Consider the following 19,664-nt stretch of genomic DNA (forward strand, 5'->3'; position numbering starts at 1 on the left):
GTTTAGGTCAAAACTGCTGACAACGCTTCTCCTAAGCCAGTCGCCAGTTCGCCGGTACTCAGTGAGGTGCTTTCGCAGCCCCTGATACCCACTACTTCTGATTCGCAGGCCTCTACCGAGACCCATTCGAAGTATGCCATGAGATACTTCACATACCAAACCCGCGGATGTCTCTACCTTGGATGGGTCCAGAGCCGCTGAGCAGGCACCGGCTTCTGAGGGTGTATTCAGGCCTACAGGCTTGCATATTAAACCGACTCCAAATTCAGTGCTAAGGCCTAAATCTCGATCTATGTCTAAAAAACCGACGCCCAGGCCACATGTTCAGGCCCCTATGCCTAAAAAACACATGATCAAAATGGCTGAAGATTTAATTACTCTAATCAGGGGTAGTCAACCCCCCCCCCCCTTCTAAGAGGCTAGGATTGAATTTGACTATGAATGTTGTGAACAGGACTCTGTTTCTTCTGACTCTTTTAATGATCTGGATTTGTCCATACCTACTCATGAGGACTCTGATGCAGAGGATTCCATTCCCTCTGCATCTCCACCTGAGGATTTCTCTTTTGGGGAAACTTTACATACCTTAAGGGAGCATTTTCCCTGGGAAAGACAGGATTTCTCTGAATCCAAAAAGAGGCTAAGGGATTTCCTTCTTCCTCAGCATAGGCCTTTGGCTATCTCCTGTACTAGATATTGTTGATGATGTGTTTTCAGAATCCAGTATGGCCCCTGATTCCTTGCCTCCAGCCCCTAGCAAACCAGACAGGTACTACAGGGTTCCTGAGTCCCACAAATTCCTTTTCGAAAATCCAGTTGCGGACCCTGAAACCATTTCTCAGGGTCCCAAGGGCGTTAAGGCGTCTACTGCTAAAAATCCTACTCCTTCTGATAGAGAATCTAGGGCACTGGATAGATGGGGTAAAAAGGTTTATACTTCTGCAACCTTAGCAATCAGGGCTTTAAACTGCCAATTCCATATGCTAAAATATCAACAGCATATCATGGGACTGCTTAAACAGAAAATTATGTTGATTTCTGACTGTGTGGAGAATAAAGATTTGCAGGATTTATTGCATTCAGCTAAACAAGTTGGCAAACATACTTTGCAATGTGGTTTTGATTCTTTAGAGGCCTCTTGCAGGGCTGCTGTTACTGGGTCTGTGCTTAGAAGGCATGCTTGGCTTAAGGAGCAATCTCTGCCTGATCATGTCAAAGCAAAACATTTGGATGCCCCTTTACATCAGGACCGCCTATTTGGCAATAAGGCTGAAGACGTTCTAAAAAAGATGGAAGATAAAGCTAAATCTATGCAAACTGTAAAAGATTTCTTACAAGTGCAATCTCCTAGATTTAGTAGGCATTGGCCTACTGAAACCTGGTCCTTTCCAGTTCCTTCCAGAGCCACTACGGCCAAACCCAGACATTCCAAAAGCACCAGGTTTCAGTCCCATGGGACATTCAGAACTAAGCAATGGGGTGCTTCCACTTCCATATCTGGAAAAAACAAGGCACCATCCTATGGGAAACAGTCTCAATGACTTCTCTTTGAAATTACAAAGCACTTGGCTCTTAGCTGCCCCTTTGGGGGGAAAACTGGCTCTTCATTCAAGAAACTGGCAACTTATAACCCAGGACAAATGGGTTCTAAATATAGTTTCCCAGGAATACATATTTCATTTTCACATGCTGCCAACTCCAAACAGGTGGCCAGACCTGCCCCCAAATCAGTGGGCAGAGGCTCAGAAACAAGTACTTTCCCTCCTAAACATGGGGGCTACTCAACTAGTACCAGAAGAGGAAAAGGGACAAGGTTTCTATTCCAGACTTTTCCTGGTACCCAGAAAAGACAAATCATGGCATCCAATTCTGGACCTGTCTACTCTAAACACCTTTCTGGACATTCCAAAATTCAAGATGCTGACTCTTCACCAGTTACTTCCTATGCTAGGCAAGGATGCCTGGTTGGCAACTCTCGACTTAAAAGAGGCTTACCTGTATATCCCAATCAGGGATTCTTGCAGAAGATTCCTACACTTCAAAGCAGGCTGCATGCATTATCAGTTCACTGCACTGCCCTTTGGCTTGTCTACTGCACCCAGGGTATTCACAAAATGCCTGGCTCCAGTAATTGCATTTTGCAGGCAAAGAAATATTCAAATATATCCATACCTGGACGATTGTCTAATTCAGGCAGAAAACCAGGCAATTCTTCTAAAACATCTGGCGTTTGTAAAAAGAGTTCTAACCTGTCTAGGGTACACCATAAATGAAAAGAAATCTCATCTGGTACCCTCTCAAAAGATTACATTTCTGGTTGCAAGCTTGAATACAACTGCCCAGATGGCTTTCCTTACGCCAGAAAAGCAAATTCATTTGGTGACTTACTTCAAACAGGTGGCCACAAAATCCCTGCTATCTGCAAGGCAAATACTGCAAGCCTTGGGGTTCACGGCCTCCTGCATTCTTCTAATTCCATATGGAAGACTGCATATGAGGAAACTTCAGTGGTACTTAAAATGTTTATGGAGTCAGCATTGTCACAGCCTGGAAACAATGATTCTTATCATACCTTGCCTGTGCCTAGAGTTCCTGTGGTGGGCAGAGGCCTGCCACCTAAACAAGGGACTGCCATTCACACCACCCCCTACCACCCAAACCCTAACTACAGATGCATCAGACTATGCATGGGGGGCTCATCTGGTAGGGAAGTGCATTCAGGGCAAATGGAGCCCAAATCAAATGCACTTTCATATCAATCAAAAAGAAATGCTAGCTGTACAGAATGCTCTGACAGCCTTTAAGGACTACCTTCATCCAGGACAATTACTAATAAAGACAGACAACACCACGGTTATGTGGTACATAAACAAGCAGGGGGGGGGGGTACACATTCCTACCCCCTCTGCAGACTAGCCATGGCATTGTGGAACACGGCCTTGAGCTACCAAGTACAACTGCAGCTCAATTCCTGCCAGGAAAGCAGAATGTTCTGGCAGACGAACTAAGCAGAAATTTCATGGACCCTCATGAATGGAAACTGGAACCATGGATTTTCGACATGTTGGCAAGCAAATGGGGGAGCCCAGACATAGATCTTTTTGACTCACCCCAGAACTACCAGTTGGGCAAATTTTGCACAAGAACTCATCACAAAAAAGCCTGGAAAGTGGATGCTCTGTCCTTCAGCTGGAAAAACCTATCAGTCTATGCCTTTTCCCCTCTGCCTTTGCTCTAAACAGGACAAACCAAAAATTATTTTGATTGCTCCAAACTGGCCTTGCCAACACTTGTACCCGCTCCTGTGCAGTGTGTCACACACTCCTTCGTGGCACCTGCCTCAGACACCTTCCTTACTGTCTCAGCAGGAGAACCAAATTCTGCACCCTCAGCTCCAAACATTGAACATTGCAGCTTGGCTAATCACTTAAATTCCCCCTTAACATCCCTCAGCAAACCTGTGATGGATGTCATTTTGGAGGCGAGAAGACATAGTACTAGAAAATCTTATGCTGACAAATGGAAAAGATTCTGTGCCTGGAATCAGTCTCAAGGGATGAGCACAGCAGTGCCCAATTTACATCAGATTTTGCAATATTTAACTGAGATGCTTCACAAGGGCCTGTCTTTTTCTTCCATAAAAATCCATTTCAGCTCATTACAACACAGATCCCCTCCTCTTCTTTCATCCTCATTTAAAGCAATATCTCAGAAGGGCCAGAAACTTGAGACCACCCAGGGGAGCTCCTACCTCTGCCTGGGACCTTAACTTTGTATTGGAGAAACTCACTCTACCTCCTTTCGAGCCAGCTGCAACTGCAGACTTAAAAATTTCTTTCCTGGAAAATAGCCTTCCTTTTAGCAATCACTTCAGCTGAAGGATATCTGAATTACAGGCCCTTATGGAAGTGGAGCCTTTCATCATCTTTCTTGCGGACAGGGTATCACTCAGGACCAGTCCATCATTCATGCCCAAGGTGGTATCCAGTGTGGCTCTTAATCAGTCCATTCATTTGCCAACTTTCTTTCCCAATCCACAGAACAAGGGAGAGTGGATTCTGCATTCATTGGATGTACACAGACAACTTAGATTCTACTTGGACAGGACTAAATCTTGAAGAAAATCTGAACAGCTGCTGGTAGCATTTGGGTAGCATTTGCTGCAGGGGCAGAGGGGAAGGCTATTTCAAAGCAAACCATTTCTAAATGGATAAGCCATTGTATTCATTTCTGTTATAAGCACCATGGAAAACTTATCCCCCAGGGGATCAGGTCTCATTCCATCAGGGCTGCATCTACTTCAGCAGCCTTTCTCAGAGGTGTTCCTACCAGGGATGTTCTATCTAGAAGCTGATACCTGGAGTTCAGTTCATACTTTCACCAAGCATTATCACTTACCAATTTTCTCTAAATCCAGAGCTGGCTTTTCCACTGCTGTTTTGCAGGGCCTTATAGCTGGTCCTAATACTGTATAAATCCATCCTCCCAACTTTAGCTTTGGGAATCTACCCAAATGTAATGATGGCAACAGTGAAACACGATGAACATAGTGCAGTTGTGTACACTTACCATAAATGTAGATGTTCGAGTGTATTCACTGTTGCAGTCCTGGTTGCCCTCCCTTTAGGCCCCTGTTTTTCTTTTACTATACCTCTTCTTTCTTTTACTATGCTTAAAAGCCTTTTTGGTGTATTTGCTTTTGTTTGGAGGTATATTTTTGTGTTTCTAATTATATATATATATATATATATATATATATATATATATATATATATATATATATTGCTCCCCATTTGGGGGGGACCTGACATCTGGGGCAAGAAAAACTGATGTAATGGCATCAGCTGCATGTTTTATACCCCTGACGACCTGATGTCATGGAAGAAGGGACAGCAACCAACGCAGGACCCAAGACTTTGTTAATCAGGCCGACTGAGGGCAACCTGCCAGCAGATTACCCGAATGTAATGACTGCAACATTGAATACACTTGAACATCTACATTTATGGTAAGTGTACACAACTGTACTTTCTTCAGTGAGCTCTTTAGTGCATGATGTTGCTCATAGCTGTGCACATGCCTTTCAGCACATATACTTAGATTTGCCACCTTACTGATATATCTTCCCCTTGCAGAGATAGCTAACCAGTAATCCAAAATGAATTCAGCTTGGTATGTTAAAAAACAAATAAAGTGAAAACGATAACACGCCACTCAGTACTCCGTGGTTTATTGACAACACACACGTTTAGTGCTTTCGTTCCTACAAAAAACAGAACTTCAGCAGAACAGCAAAATATAACTCTCTGTTACTTATATACCCAAGTGATCAAATAAGTTACAAACAATCCATTTATGTAAAAGTATTAAAATATTAATAAAAACAATCTTAAAATTGTTTATCTACATTCACAGTAAAATGCAATAAATATAATAAAAAATTAAAGTAATTAAATTTTATCTGCTTTTAAGTTTATAACACTAAACGTAGATAACGTCTCATTAATAACCAGGATTTTGAGTGGCATTCAACAGAATTTGCGAGTATAATGTATCAACCTCCAGGAAATTTTCCCAATTCCCACCCCTTGTATTTTTAAATAGCTTTTCAAGGACTAAAAAATATATATTTTTTTAAACTTTCACACTCTGTAGAATGCATGTAAAGTGCATTTTTCTTGTCCTTCCTTCTAATTGCATATAAATGTTGCTATATCCCGTTTTTAAGAGGGAGGTTTATTTTATCCACATAAAAAGCAAGACATATTGTACAGGTATCTCTATAAACCACACCACTGTATTACAGTCAAATATTCTGTTATTACTTATTACTTTTGGGAAATTACCAATAGTAACATTAATACTATAATTAATCAACAAGAAGAACAAGATCTACATTTGACCATTCCCTTTTTATTACTACATTTATTGTTTACAAAACTATAAAATTCAAGGTACAATTTAATATTCCTACCCTTTTTGTGTACTACAGTGGGTTATTACCCAACCTGTTTTCCAACTCAAAAATTTGAACTACCCAGTTTAATTTCTGTTTAAAATAAACCTAACTTCTTTTGTTCCCCCTCCAAAAGGTATCTTTATCCTCAAACACCACATTAGTTGGATCTCTTAAAATAGGTCAAAAAGAGGTGGATCTTTTTGAAGTCACTTCACTCCCCACACTTTCTATCAATGCACTGGAATAATTTATTTCCTTAAACTTAAACTTAAATTTTTCCATTTCAATTTTAAAGGTCTCATCTTCAGATATAAATATTGAGAGCCTCGCCATTTCCCCTTTATTAAGTTCTTCTTCTGCCACACAGGGTGATTACAAGAATAATGTAAATAACTATTAGAAAAAGTGGCTTTTCTGAAAATATTAGATTAAAATTTTTTTTCTGCTGCATTTTTTCCTAATAGTCACACCCAAATAGTTTAAACTTTTATCACTAAATTCTGAGGTGAAACTCAAAGATGGAGGTAGTTTGGTTTAAAAATTAAAAAAAATTCTTTGAATTCATTAGTGACCCCTTTCCATAAAATAAATATGCCGTGCAAAAACGTGATGTATTTGAAAATGTATTGGTTTTATGCAGAGGGGAAAATACGGGTCTATATTAGAACATCGAAGTTTTAAAACTTTGAATGTTCTAATATCGACCCCTATTCACCGAATGCTGAAAATAGTGAAGCTACAGAAAACCAAATTTTTTCCTAGGGAAAGAATTTGGTTGTCCGTTTCTGTCACTTCGCTATTTTCAGCACTGTAGTGGAAAGTTATGGGTTGGGTTCAGGTAAGTGTGCGATTGGGCACGGGTTAGGCGAGTTAGGGTTAGGGCATGGGTCAGGTAAGTGTGCGATTGTGTGGACGTGAGGGTTAGGGTGGGGTAGATGAGTTAGGGTTAGGGCGCGGGTGAGGTGAGTGTGCGATAGTGATGGACCTTAGGGTTAGGGTTTGGGTTAAGGTAAGTGGATAGTTAATGGTGTATGTACAGTTTAGTGTGGGGTTAGATGTAAGATTTTAGGTGTATGTGTGTGTGGATTGCTGTTTGTTTGGTGTGCTTGTGTTGTGTGTATGTGTTTTGGAACAGCAAATTTTTCCCTAGGAAAAAATTAGCTGTTCTGCATGTTCAGTGTTGTAAGCGTTCACTGAATAGGGGTCGATAGTAGAACATTCAAAGTTTTGAAACTTCGATGTTCTAATATAGACCCGAAAATACATTTAGTTTCCCACCACCTTAAAACTAAGTTTGACACCCTTAACCTGTTTGTAATATTCTCTCAAAAATGCACATAGTTGCTACATGTGTGTAACACCTTTATCACTGTACTGTTACTGCATTCCTAGCTGTTACCTGCTGCACAGTACCAACATAGTTGGCTGGAGTGGGCAGTAAGGTCTAAACACATGGTCCAGTTATTCTGCTTTGTACTGTACCATTGCATTTCTATGCAGTCAGCAGATATGCTGTCCTGTAGGCTGTTCTTTGCACTATGCAGAGCCAGACAATACTACAACTGATTGTGTGGTATGAATTTGTATTACAAAACATCGCAGATGAAATATTGCATGTTGAAGTTGTTGACATGTTAGTATGTCTGGATTTAGTTTTTTTGCAGATGATTTCTTTGTTTTTAGGTTGTAGGAGTTTGAGAATAGGGAAGGTGAGTTTCATTATTTACAATCTCTCTCTCTTTTTGGGATTTGTGCAACATTGGCATTAGTGAGTTAATACATATAAAGAGAAGGTAACAGTTTCACATGTGAATCTATAAAAACGTATTAATATGCCATGTATATGCATTTATGTTCAGGGTGCAGTAAGACAAGGGTATATGATGTGCATTACATTTTTAACACTATAGCAAAATGTTGCATAACTGCAATATGAAAACATGCATACTGTGTTTGTATTCTTAATATGCGATGCTATTTCATTATTATCTGGAATTGTACAATCTGAACATTGGCCAACCTTTACACCATTGCAACTAATGTAAACAGTGCAGAAAGATTGCTGTTAATAGTATTAACAGCTGAGTCAACTATAAGTAATTAGATATACACAGTAAACTACATGGTTGTAAATTACTTCATGTGCACCCTGGTTGTGACTACAAAGGCGGGTCCATGTGGATTATTCTACCTACTTGGATGACACATTGTAGGTAAATAAAAAGCTAGAAGCACTTTTGGCAATCATGCATTTATTAGTGTCATAGTAAAAAAATGTATCTTTTGTAATTTTGTTCTTGTACTTAATTTTATTTATTAATATTTGTTCTTTTTCCCACAGGGAAATAAGGGAGGGGTTAGTGTAAGGCTGTCCGTATTTGGCCACATGGTCTGCTTTTTGAACTGTCACTTACCAGCACACATGGAGAATGCAGAGCAAAGAATGAATACGTTTGAGAGTATCTTACAACTTCAGCAGTTCAGTGGGCCTTTGGCGAATGGAGTACTGGACCATGAGTACGTAATCACAGGAGTAAGTGGGGATGGATGGGGTTACTTAGTCTTCAGCAGTTAAAACAGCAAAAGTAGCAACACGTTACCTGCACTAAGATATAAGGCTGCAGGCAATGATTAGGATATACATCTATAGCCAGCTGGAATAAACTGCTATCTTTTTAGCAAAAATGAATTTGTTGCATGTCATAGGATATCTTTATTTTTGTATTTATTTAAGTGGGAAGCTATTTTACATAACAAAAAAATGCATATCCTGGGCTTCACCCTAGTCTATACTAGTGTTCTCTGAGTGTACTGCTGAAGAAGAATGCACATTTAGCCTTGTTTGGTAAAAGTTAAGAGAGAATTGCAGGATAGCAAATGTATTCTAGCTACAACACTTAGACTGTAATATAGCCATGGAATTTTTGTATTTCTCTGTAGTTGTCAACTGTGGAATTATTATATTTAATTTCTGGAGGCATGGGGTGAAGCCCTCTCACATAAATAACTACGTTTTGAGTTGTTTTACATGATTTCAAATATAATTGCTTTGTTTACATTTGTGATCACTTCAGTTAGATGTTTTTATGTTTTGCTTATAATGATCACTGATGAACCTATTTAAAGTTTGTTTGTTTGTTTGTGTCTTTCGGCTTTTCCCAGTTAGGGGTCGCCACAGCGGAACTCTGGTCCGCTAATGATTGGCAGTAGATTTTTTATGTGCCGAGTTTGCCAGCCCTGATGCACAACCTTCTATGAAAGTACGCCCATTTACGCATGTCTCCACACAGAAGACGCTCTAGCGTCGAACTGCACAATGTCTTGCTGTGAGGCAACAACGCTACCGCAGCACCGCCACTGCATGATGAACCTATTTAAAGTATTTTCTCTTTTTTTCACATAATTTCTATTGAGCTTTCATAAATACAAATGCATCAAAAATGTTAAACAATATAAACAAATCTTAACTATATACAGTGTCCATAATAGAAGTAATTTCATGAATATATTCACATTTTATCTAACATTTTTTTAAGTTTTAACCAAGCTAATTTTTTTATGTGTCATTCTTGTAGTTCTTAAAGTCATAGTCATTAATTCTCTGTTACAAACTATTTTGGCCAGTGATATAAATTCCACAAAAGGTGTAATTTTCTTACTTTTCCAGTCTGAGGTAATGGTTTTTCTTGCTATTGCAAGGAGGGACCAGAGGAGGTGCACTTTTGTACTTGGAGCATACACTGGAATCAGAGCATTAAATAATAACAATAAGCCAGTGACTTCACAGTTATCCAACCACAACGCTTTGATAAAGGATTTGAATTTTGACCAAAAGGGAATTACAGTATTACATTTTATAAACATATGTACCCAGTATGCATATTCTGCTTCTTCACATCTCCAACATAATGATGTCTCATTACCTTATATTAATGCTATTTTATGGGGTGTGAAAAAACTTCTGTGAATAAATTTCCATGTGTAAATTTTCCAAAAGGGAGATGATGTAGTTTTACTGACTGCTTTAAGAATTACTTATTTCTCTTTTTCTGAAAAGCTAGATTTATTATTTTTTTTTCTGCATAGCTCCATAGGGACTCATCTGGAGCTGGTAAATCCATTCGTAATGTCCTATATAACCTTGACATTGATAGTGCATCATTTATGCATAGTGTATTGATTTCAACAAAAAAGTGTTAGAATTTTGGGTCTTGGTGTGGATTTCACTATTTGATTTATTTCAAACTCATTAACTATATATTCTCTAAAAGTATGTATGTTTAGCCAGTTGTTTTGATTTATGTAATATCTTGCTATGGGAGAGGTTGCGTCATATATATATAATTGTAATCAAGAATCTGATACTAGAAGACTAGCCTATTTCCTTTCATTTCTTCTATTTTTTCATGTTATAATAACGAGTCCAAGGATTTATTTGTTAAAGCTATGGGAAACATAATAAATAAATGATTTCTCAGCTTATAATCTTTGAACATTAGCTGTTTGAAATTGTTTACTATGTAATTAACAAATGATGAGCAATTGTTTTTGTTACTTGTATTAAAGCAAATGTTTTTTATGACAAGGTAAACTTTTTCCACTTCAGAAAACGTATCATTGTTTATTGTTTCCTCACAATTGTCTAATAATATTGCTTTATATAGATTTTTCCAGTAAGAAGTATATTTGCTGTTTAGCCAATGACTTATAATGTTAAAAATAATTGATCCATTATATAGTTCTAGATGTGGAAATGAGATTCCACCCTCTTCCCAACTTCTGTAGTGCCATGAACTAATCCTTGTTTTTTTTGGAAACCATGAACACTTTATTAATAGAAAGTTAAGTTGTTTCATTAGTTTTTGGAAGGGGGTGCTAGGATGGCTTGAAAAACATACAGAATTGTGGGTATTATGATCATTTTAAGTAATGATAGCCTTTCCTCCATGGTGAATAACATTTTTTTCCATTTGTTTAAGTAATCTTAAACAGTGGCTATTAACATTACGAAATTTGTTTGCTTAGTGTCTTTCCAGTTTGCTTTAATGGTTATACCTAGATATTTAATCATGTTGTCAGCCCAATTAAATTCTCTAAATCTGTCCAGAATGGGGTTTACTTTTTTGTTTAACAAAATAGTTTCAGTTTTATTTTGATTAAAACTTAGGCCAGATATCATTTCAAAGTTTTGAAGAGATTCTATAAGATGTTCAGTTGAGGTATCTATGTTCCCAATTGTTAATAAGTTATCATCAGAGAAAAGCTGGATTTTGGAATTGTACTTTGTATTGACATAGAAGCTGCTTATTTTATCATTAGTTCTTATGTAATTAGCTAACGGCTCCACTGATAGAGCAAATAATAAGGGTGATAGAGGGCACCCTTGCTTTGTGCCCTTTATTATTTTAAGTGGTCCTAACAAGAAAGCTCCAATTTTAATGTATGGTATAGAAGCAGTGTATAATTTCTTCAGCAATTTTAAAAAATCTGAGGAAAAGTTCTACATTTCTAGAACTTTAAATAAATAGGGCTAACTCAAAGAGTCAAATGCTTTGTCCAAGTCCATGCTAATAATTGTCAATTCTCTCTCTTTTTTTTGTTTGCATAGTCCATTAATATTAATAGTCTGATTAAATTGTCTTGGACCTTCCTGTGTGAAATAAACCCTGTTTGATCATCTTTTATTATTTTTGGTAAAAATTGATTTCGTCTATCTGCTAGAATAGATGTAAGAAACTTGGAGTCCACATTCAGAAGGGAAATAGGGCAATAAGATGTTAAAAAATTAGGGTGCTTGTCATGTTTCAAAATGGGTGAAATCATAGCATATTTCCAAGAAGGGAAAATGCCATCATTCTTTCTGAATTCTTCAAAAGCATCTATTAGAATTTCTAAAGTCTCATCTGGAAGTATCTTACATATTTCCGCCATAAGTCCATCAAGGCCAGGGGCCTTATTATTGTTAATCTTTGTGTTTTTCTCTTAAGCTCCTTTAATGATATAGACTTAAGAAGTCTAGAGTTTTGTTCTTTTGTTAATCTTTTATCAATATTGTCTTTCGCAAACTTGTCTCTTATACTATTATCAGTATTATGTAGGTTGGTGTTATTTAGTGTTTCATGATGCGTTCTAAAGGCCTCTAGTATTTCTTTTAAATCTGTTACATGTTTAGGTTTCTTCATGGAATTGTCTATAATTTCCTTAGTATGATTAGCTTTTGTCAGGGTTTTAGATTTAAGTGCAAGTCTGTGCATATTCTTTGGATTAATAGTATAGGTTTGTAGCTTTATTTTTTCTAAGTTTATTGCTACTTTGTAATTTAAAATGTCTGTGTATGTCCTATTCAGTTGCTGTATTTCAGAAAGTTTTGCAGCATCTTTTTTGTCCAAGTTCTTTTTAATGTGTCAATTTTTGACTGTATGTGTATTAGCTCCTTATCCCATTCTTTCTTTTTTGTTTAGGTACCAACTTTTGATTTTACCTTATAAGTATGATTTAAGTGTATCCCAAAGTATAATTCTAGAGGTCTCATTGTTGTCATTAAAATCTAGAAAGCTTTTTATTTCTTTTAACAGCCATTCTCTGAAATATTTTAATTTGGTAATGTATACAGGTAATCTTTGCCAGTACTCTGGGTGTTATGTGGATTTTGAAAAAAATAGCGTTGTGGTCGGACAGTGGGTATGTACAGATCTTGACTTCCTGTATCTTAGATAATAAATTATAAGTAACAAATATCTTATCAATAATTGTTTGGGTGCCATGCCTATAAGATTAATGTGTATATTGTAGGGATTCTGATTCTCTTATGGTATAAATGTACCTCAAATTTGAAGACGTAATAAAGTTATTTAATTTTTTTGCTGCAGCTAACATTTTAAAGTTACCATTCTTAGTAGTGTCATTCTTGGAAAGAATGCAGTTGAAATCTCCTGCACATATAATATCTCCTTTAGCTTTAAATGAGATTAGTTTTAAGTACTTGTTTGCTGTTCCTGCTCTGATACCAGATATCCAGTATGCATTAACTAAGGTGATGTATTTTCAGTTTATTTCCAAAGTTACCATACTTAACATACCATTTTTGTCTGAATATGAATCCGTAATTTTAGGTACTGGTAAGGAGTTTTTTCACAAAATCATAAGTGCCCCTCCTCTTGGTCTGATTGTGAGATGCAACAGGTGTTGAATAAACATTAAAAAACAACATATTCACATATTTTTCTATTAGGTGGGTTTTCTGTATAAATGCAATATCCAATCTATTTGTTCTAAGGTATTTACATAAACTTCCCCTTTTTATATTGTTATGAAGGCCAATGACATTAAGTGAAACACATTTATATATAGACATATTTGAAAACACATTCTTGTGTTGTGTATTCTATTATGGACAAAATTTTAACTTACACATATCTAACAAATAATCAGAACTATATACAACACCAAACATGGAATTTAAACTTCCTGGTTCAATAAACAAGTCATTGAAGCCACCTTCTACCATCCTACAATCAGGAGCCATTGTTAGTCTGATGCTTCAGCCTGTAATTTCTTTAATGTACAATGTATTTTAGGATGTGACGACTCTCCTGACCTATGTAAGAATTCTAAACAGTTCTTTTTAGGTGTCATTAGATTGCGAAGTGACTACCTTAATCAATAGCTATAAATATAAAATATAGTTTCAAACAGTTATGTCATAAACTATTCTATTTCAAGTAATAAGTACCTTGTGATTGCTAAATAACAAAATATTTATTAAAATAATGAAGTAAACAAAAAGATTTACACTTGTCTTATGAGGATTTAGACTAACTTACTGCCATCTTCACATCAAGTCCTTTATATTTTACAATTGGTAGTAAGACTTTAGAAAAAAATGTAAAAAAGGAATACAATCTCCTAAATTTATTCTTGCCAATATGTAACACGTTTCAGAAGAAAATAATGAGAATGATTTGTTAACAAGGATTTGTTAAATGAACGTTTTACAGAGAACATTGTACGAGAGTTATCAGAAACAAAAAGAAGCTTTCTCTAAAGTTAGGAATGTCGTCCTATCTTTTTATTTACTCATGTATTGAACATTATGTTTGTCTTCTATTATAGTTTCTTACTATTTGTATAAAAATAAGGGGGGGGGGAGTATATATAGTTCTATACCATGTGTGTGACTGCATGAATCTTCCAGAAAATGCATACACGTAGAATCAGTAAAATATGTTATCGTGCTTGCATGTTATTTTTAGATTATCAAGTAGTTTGAGTAAAATAATAAATACACATATTGTTAGAACTATAAATATTATTGTGTCCATTCTTTTCCCATAAAACGTATTAGATTGCAGATTTTGTATGACAGCAATAAACATAATACTTCATTTTTGATTTAACAAGCAGAATCAGTTTACCCCAACATTACTAAGCATTAGACGTTTTTGAAAAAACTTCATGCATTTATCCAGACAGTAAAATGCGATTACTATGTTAAAAGCACATCACTGAATAGCTTTATAATTAAAAAACACGTCTAGTACCTAGTAGATTCAGCTAGGACTACATCTCTATAGTGTAGAACAGCTGATATAGTTCGTTTTAGAGTCCAGCAGCCAAAATCTGATGTATTTTTCGTCTCAGAGCATTGCGCGATGATGACGAAAATTCAGAGGTCACATATTTCCTGTTTTCACAAAGTAAATAATCTGGGAAGCTGATATGAGTGAAAAAAAATGGCTGTACTGCGCTCGAGACACTAAATAGGTGAAGCTTTTTGCATTCTAGCAACAAAATCTTCTTGAGGACAGAGTTAGCAAGATTTATATCTGTTCATGGAGGGAAAAGGAAACTAAACATGCGCAGTCATTGACATGAAGGTAAAAAAGAAACTGTTATATAAGGGACTTGTGAAATATCAAAACTGACAATGCCTACCCTATTAATGGATACAGTAAATAAGACAGTATGCTTTAAAACACATATACTCAGTTATAAGTATAAAATATCATTTTCTACACATTATTACTCCCATTATCATCCTATTATAATAAATAACAAGTCATAGTAAACTTGGCAAATGTATTTACACTGTCCCCCCATGTATTTCCCAGTGTACAACACTATCAAGTAAAAAAACAACACACATTATTACTTTCACCTTCTATCAGCACTTTTACTAAAAGGATCTAGTGGCTCTAAGATGTTAATAGCTTGGTATTATATATATTTTAATGTGCATAGCGGCACATATAAAACACACAAGTTGTTGACAGTACACTAGTTACATTTAGTATTTATACAAGGTGCCACTCCAACACTCAGCAACTAGATCATGACTGAACTGCTTGTTTTTATACAAGGCTTTTTATATATATTAAAATTTTTATATATATATATATATATATATATATATATATAATAGAAGAAGCTTTTTTTACCGTTAAGGTAGTATTTGTTCATTTGGGTTCAAAACATTTGGATAAATTCTGTCAGATGAGTAAGGTTACAAGTAACAATAAAAACATTTACGGTGGTGGTGCTGCGGTAGCATTGTCGCCTCACAGTAAGACGTCCTGTTCGATTCTCAGCTAGAGCCTCTTCTGTGTGGAGACATGCATGAATGGGCGTACCTTCATTGAAGGTTGTGCGTTATGGCCGGCAACTCGGCACGTAAAAATCTACTGCCAATCATTAGCGGACTGGAGTTCGCTGTGGCAACACCTAAATGGGAAAAGCCGAAAGACACAACAACTGTCCTTTTAGTTTTTTCTTGGTATTTTTATAATTTGTGAATGAATTACCATTGATAGCTTGTTTTTTCAGACTAGGTAATGAAATGTCCATGTCTTCTAATTTATCCATCAGTTTATTCTTTCTGACAAACTCTGCTGCTTCTTCGAGGTTGTTGAATATTTTTTGCCCATCTGAGAGAGTAATTTTAATTCTTGCAGGGAACAAGATCTTTTGATGAAAAGGACACATTATTTCCTTTTTGTTATTGTAGTGGAGGTATAGTCATTACCAAAACTTATATTTTTACCCTCAAATTGTGTTGGATTTCCCGATCAAGCTGTTCTTAATACCAAGTCCTTGTCCTGTGTGGATAAGAATTTAATTATAATAGATCTCACTGCATTAGGGTTTTTAGAAGCAGATGTGCTGGATAAAGACCTGTGGGCTCTCTTGATCCCAAATTAGAGAGACTCAGGAAGGTTTAATATTTTGGGCAGCCATTCATTTAAAAACTGGACCATGTTATTTCCTTCCATCTTCTCGGGTACCCCATATATTCTGACATTGTTTTTCCTGATCTGGACTCCAGGTCTTCGACTTTCTCAAGTAAATGATTATTCTGTTTTAGAAGGAAATCAGTTTGGGTGTCATTTTCCATTTGTCTCCCATCAATGTCATTTACAGTTTCCTCTGTGGCTGCTATTTGTTCTGAATGTTTGGTTATAATTTCCGTCAGGTCTTCTATTTGTTTCTTACTTTCCTTTTTCATGTTCTCCATAATCTTTTCTAAATTATCCGTCTTCACTGAGAGGTCCTGGATGCTGGAAATTATTGTGTGAAGTTCCTTTTTCATGGAGCTGTCCTGAGGAGAGGCTCTTGTGTGACGCATAGTTTTGTCCAATTGTACAGAGCTGCATTACTTCTGACAGGAAATTTCTTGATACAAACTCTGACAGTTTAATTTCTTCTTTGTAGATAGCCCACAGTACCAAGAAGTATAACTTGTGAAGAAAAGTTTCGAAATGATTTAGGTTAGAACCTAAAAATCCTGTCAGAAACATTCTTTAGAGACAGAGCATCAGACAAGTGCTGCTGACACTTAGGCATCTTGGTCACGCCCCCAAAGTATTTTCTCTCGATCAGAGTTCATTGGCAGTTTAAAATAATATACTCATAGTTGCTAAATATAGGGGATGAAATGACCAGCTGATATGGGGTTAGCTCACAGAAAGGAGGAAGCACTTTTTATCTGTTAATAACCTTGATCTAGTTCAAGTCTGTCAAAATTACAGCCTCACCTGGGATGCAGAGAAGGAGATATAGTACTGTGTTTGATTTAAGTATAGCAGTCAATCTGTTCATTTTTCCAGTGAACAAATGAGAAACAAGTATGCATTCTAGTAGTATTTGTGGATTGCCTAGTATTATGGGCAGTTGAAAACATAATCTGTACATGTCTATAAATAAAGGTCTACATTCCTGAAAAAGTTGAACAAGCCCTACCTCTTTCATAATCAGAATAAAACACCCCTGTGCTATGCTACAGGATTGTTAATTTCTTCATTGAACCTTCTTTTTTTTGTTGTTTACTTATACTAAACTTCTAACCCCCTTGTTTTAAATATGTCATACTTAATTTTCTATGCTTCTGATATGCGTCAACATCTTCTAAGTTTCATTCATTAATTTTTTTGTCATAACACCTTTACTAATTATACTTTAATTGGTGTGTACATTGTGTATACACTCATAAATTCTATTTTCCACTCTGTTGTTAGTAGGTACATAATTTTTACTTTGAAAATGCATCAAAGCTGAGCAGGAAATAGTTTGGTTAATACATTTAAATAAAATAAATAAATATGTTGAGAACTTACAAAACACCTGCCTCATAAATCAGATTAACACAAAGGTATAAAGCAATTTTGGGAGACTGCTTTGTATATAATTATTATTGGTGACAGTGACCTGTTACCATGTAAGAGATATTCGAAGAAATCAGTTCACATTATCCTTCCTATCTAACAGTTATTCCATTGAATTCATGAGCACAAGCTGCAGATGTGTAAATGCATCTTACACTCTGTGTTAGTTACATTAGTAGGGGCTACCGTGCCGAGTCACAGTAGTCCTCAGGCATGCTCAGTGACGTTCTCATGTTCTTGAATGGCGCACTGGAGTGCCCAGTATTCAGATGTATGCTAGGTAATCGAGTACTCAGGAACGACACCTATACACTGACAGTGTTAAACAGTTATGGTGGCTAGGGCAGCATGTGCTACCAGGTAGTTTACCATACCTAACTGATAAGACATGCAGCTGCCTTATTCACTAGTGCTGAGCACCCTGACATGAACGACTGTGATTTATTAAAGCAACGCAGTCATTGTGCATGTCGGCAGTGCTTAAGTCATTACTATATTATGTCAATAAGGGGAATTAGTGCTGTGCAAGCACCCACTGGTAGGTGCCTGCCAACATCTTAGTGTGGGACTAGGACAGGGTAGTGGTAGAAGGTTTGCCACCCCTGAAGGGAACTTCTTTGCTGGTAGGGATTTTCCTGCTGTGCATAGGAGGTCTTGGGTGGTTTTATGTTTTGCCAGCACTAATATATTGCTCAATTCTATCTGTTAAGCAGCATCCAAGCAGGTGAGGATGCATTCTTGTGGCTTCAACAGCTATTTGAACACCATCAGACTCCCTTAGTTTACAATATAGCAATGTGTGAACAATGTTGCATGCTTCTTGAATCCACTGGATTGCAAATTGGATATCTGACAGAACTCCGGTTGTACAAGTTGCAAGTACCCTCTTTGAATGTAAAATTGTAACTAATGGGGTACCACAGAGATCAATGCTGGCTGGGTTCTTTCCTGTTTGGCATTTATTTTGCAGACATAAAGTCCAATATCCTAGCAGTGTGGTTGACTAAGTTTGCTGATGATTGCAAGCTGGGCACTGTTATCCACTCATCTGCTGATAGTAAATAGCTCCAGCAAGGGCTGGAATATGCATATACCTTGTATATTGAAAACAGTCTGAAGTTAAATGCAAAAAAGTGTCGCACAGTAGCATTTGATAAAAAAGCTGCTCTACATCTTGTGTTTTAAATTGTACCCCTTTTCAGACAGACATGGTCATAAAAGACCTGGGGGATACTTTTATGTACAATTCTCTCTCATTCATTCATCATGAAACTACTTGCTTATTATTTTATTTATTTATATTAATTTACTTGGGTAGTGCACTGATCTCAATGGACCATATGCAGGCACAGACTGGGTGAATAAGATCACATCAAAAGTAGACAAAACTTATTTACAAATGCAAGGATATGCTAAAAACAAGTGTATATATTAATATAAATATATATTTACAGATGCAAGTATATACAACATTTACTTCAAGAAGCGGTTAATATCAAAACATGTTGGGAGGGTGGCCTAATGATTAAGGTGTTTGCCTTACAAACACAAGGTGCAGGGTTTGAGTCTCACAAGGGATAATTGACTAGGCTTAAAATGGCTCGCAAGGGCAGTTAGCCTAGTACTAATCTATGAACCTATGAATCTATAGATGGGAAATGGACTTATGCTTAGCAGAGCTTTATGGATAAGATGTAGCCATAATGACTGAGATGGCCTATGCTACAGGGAAAGCAGCATATCATTATATAGAGAGACATGAAAACATTAGAAAAGGCAAGTGAGAATAGTTACAGGAAAGGATACCATGGGGGAGAAGGTAGAGAAAAGCTCTGAGAGGCATGCAGAGGGAAGAGTAGAAAGAAGAAGTGAGAGAGAGATGCAAAGAGAAGAGGGGAAAAGGATGAATATGAGGCAATAAGTAAAGGGATGACAAGATGAGAGAAAGAAGGATCAAATAGAGATAAAGGGATGTGTGAGAGAGCTGCAGGGTTCATGTAACATGACCTGCGTGAGTGCAGCTGCTCCTTGCTTGGATGAAGAGGTGT

General features: G+C 36.7%; 1 protein-coding gene across 1 annotated transcript in view; it reads left to right on the top strand.

Moving 5' to 3' along the window:
• The window catches only part of INPP5J (inositol polyphosphate-5-phosphatase J), a 791,140-nt gene that overhangs the window by 413,804 nt on the left and 357,672 nt on the right, over window positions 1-19,664 (top strand). Inside the window, exon 6 of the mRNA XM_044068468.1 lies at window positions 8,301-8,476. Coding sequence (XP_043924403.1) covers window positions 8,301-8,476 — 176 coding nt within the window. The remainder of the gene's footprint in view (window positions 1-8,300; window positions 8,477-19,664) is intronic.

Source organism: Protopterus annectens, chromosome 4.part0 (assembly GCF_019279795.1).
Source record: "Protopterus annectens isolate FY-2018-M chromosome 4.part0, PAN1.0, whole genome shotgun sequence".
In the NCBI taxonomy this organism is placed as follows: Eukaryota; Metazoa; Chordata; order Ceratodontiformes; family Protopteridae; genus Protopterus; species Protopterus annectens.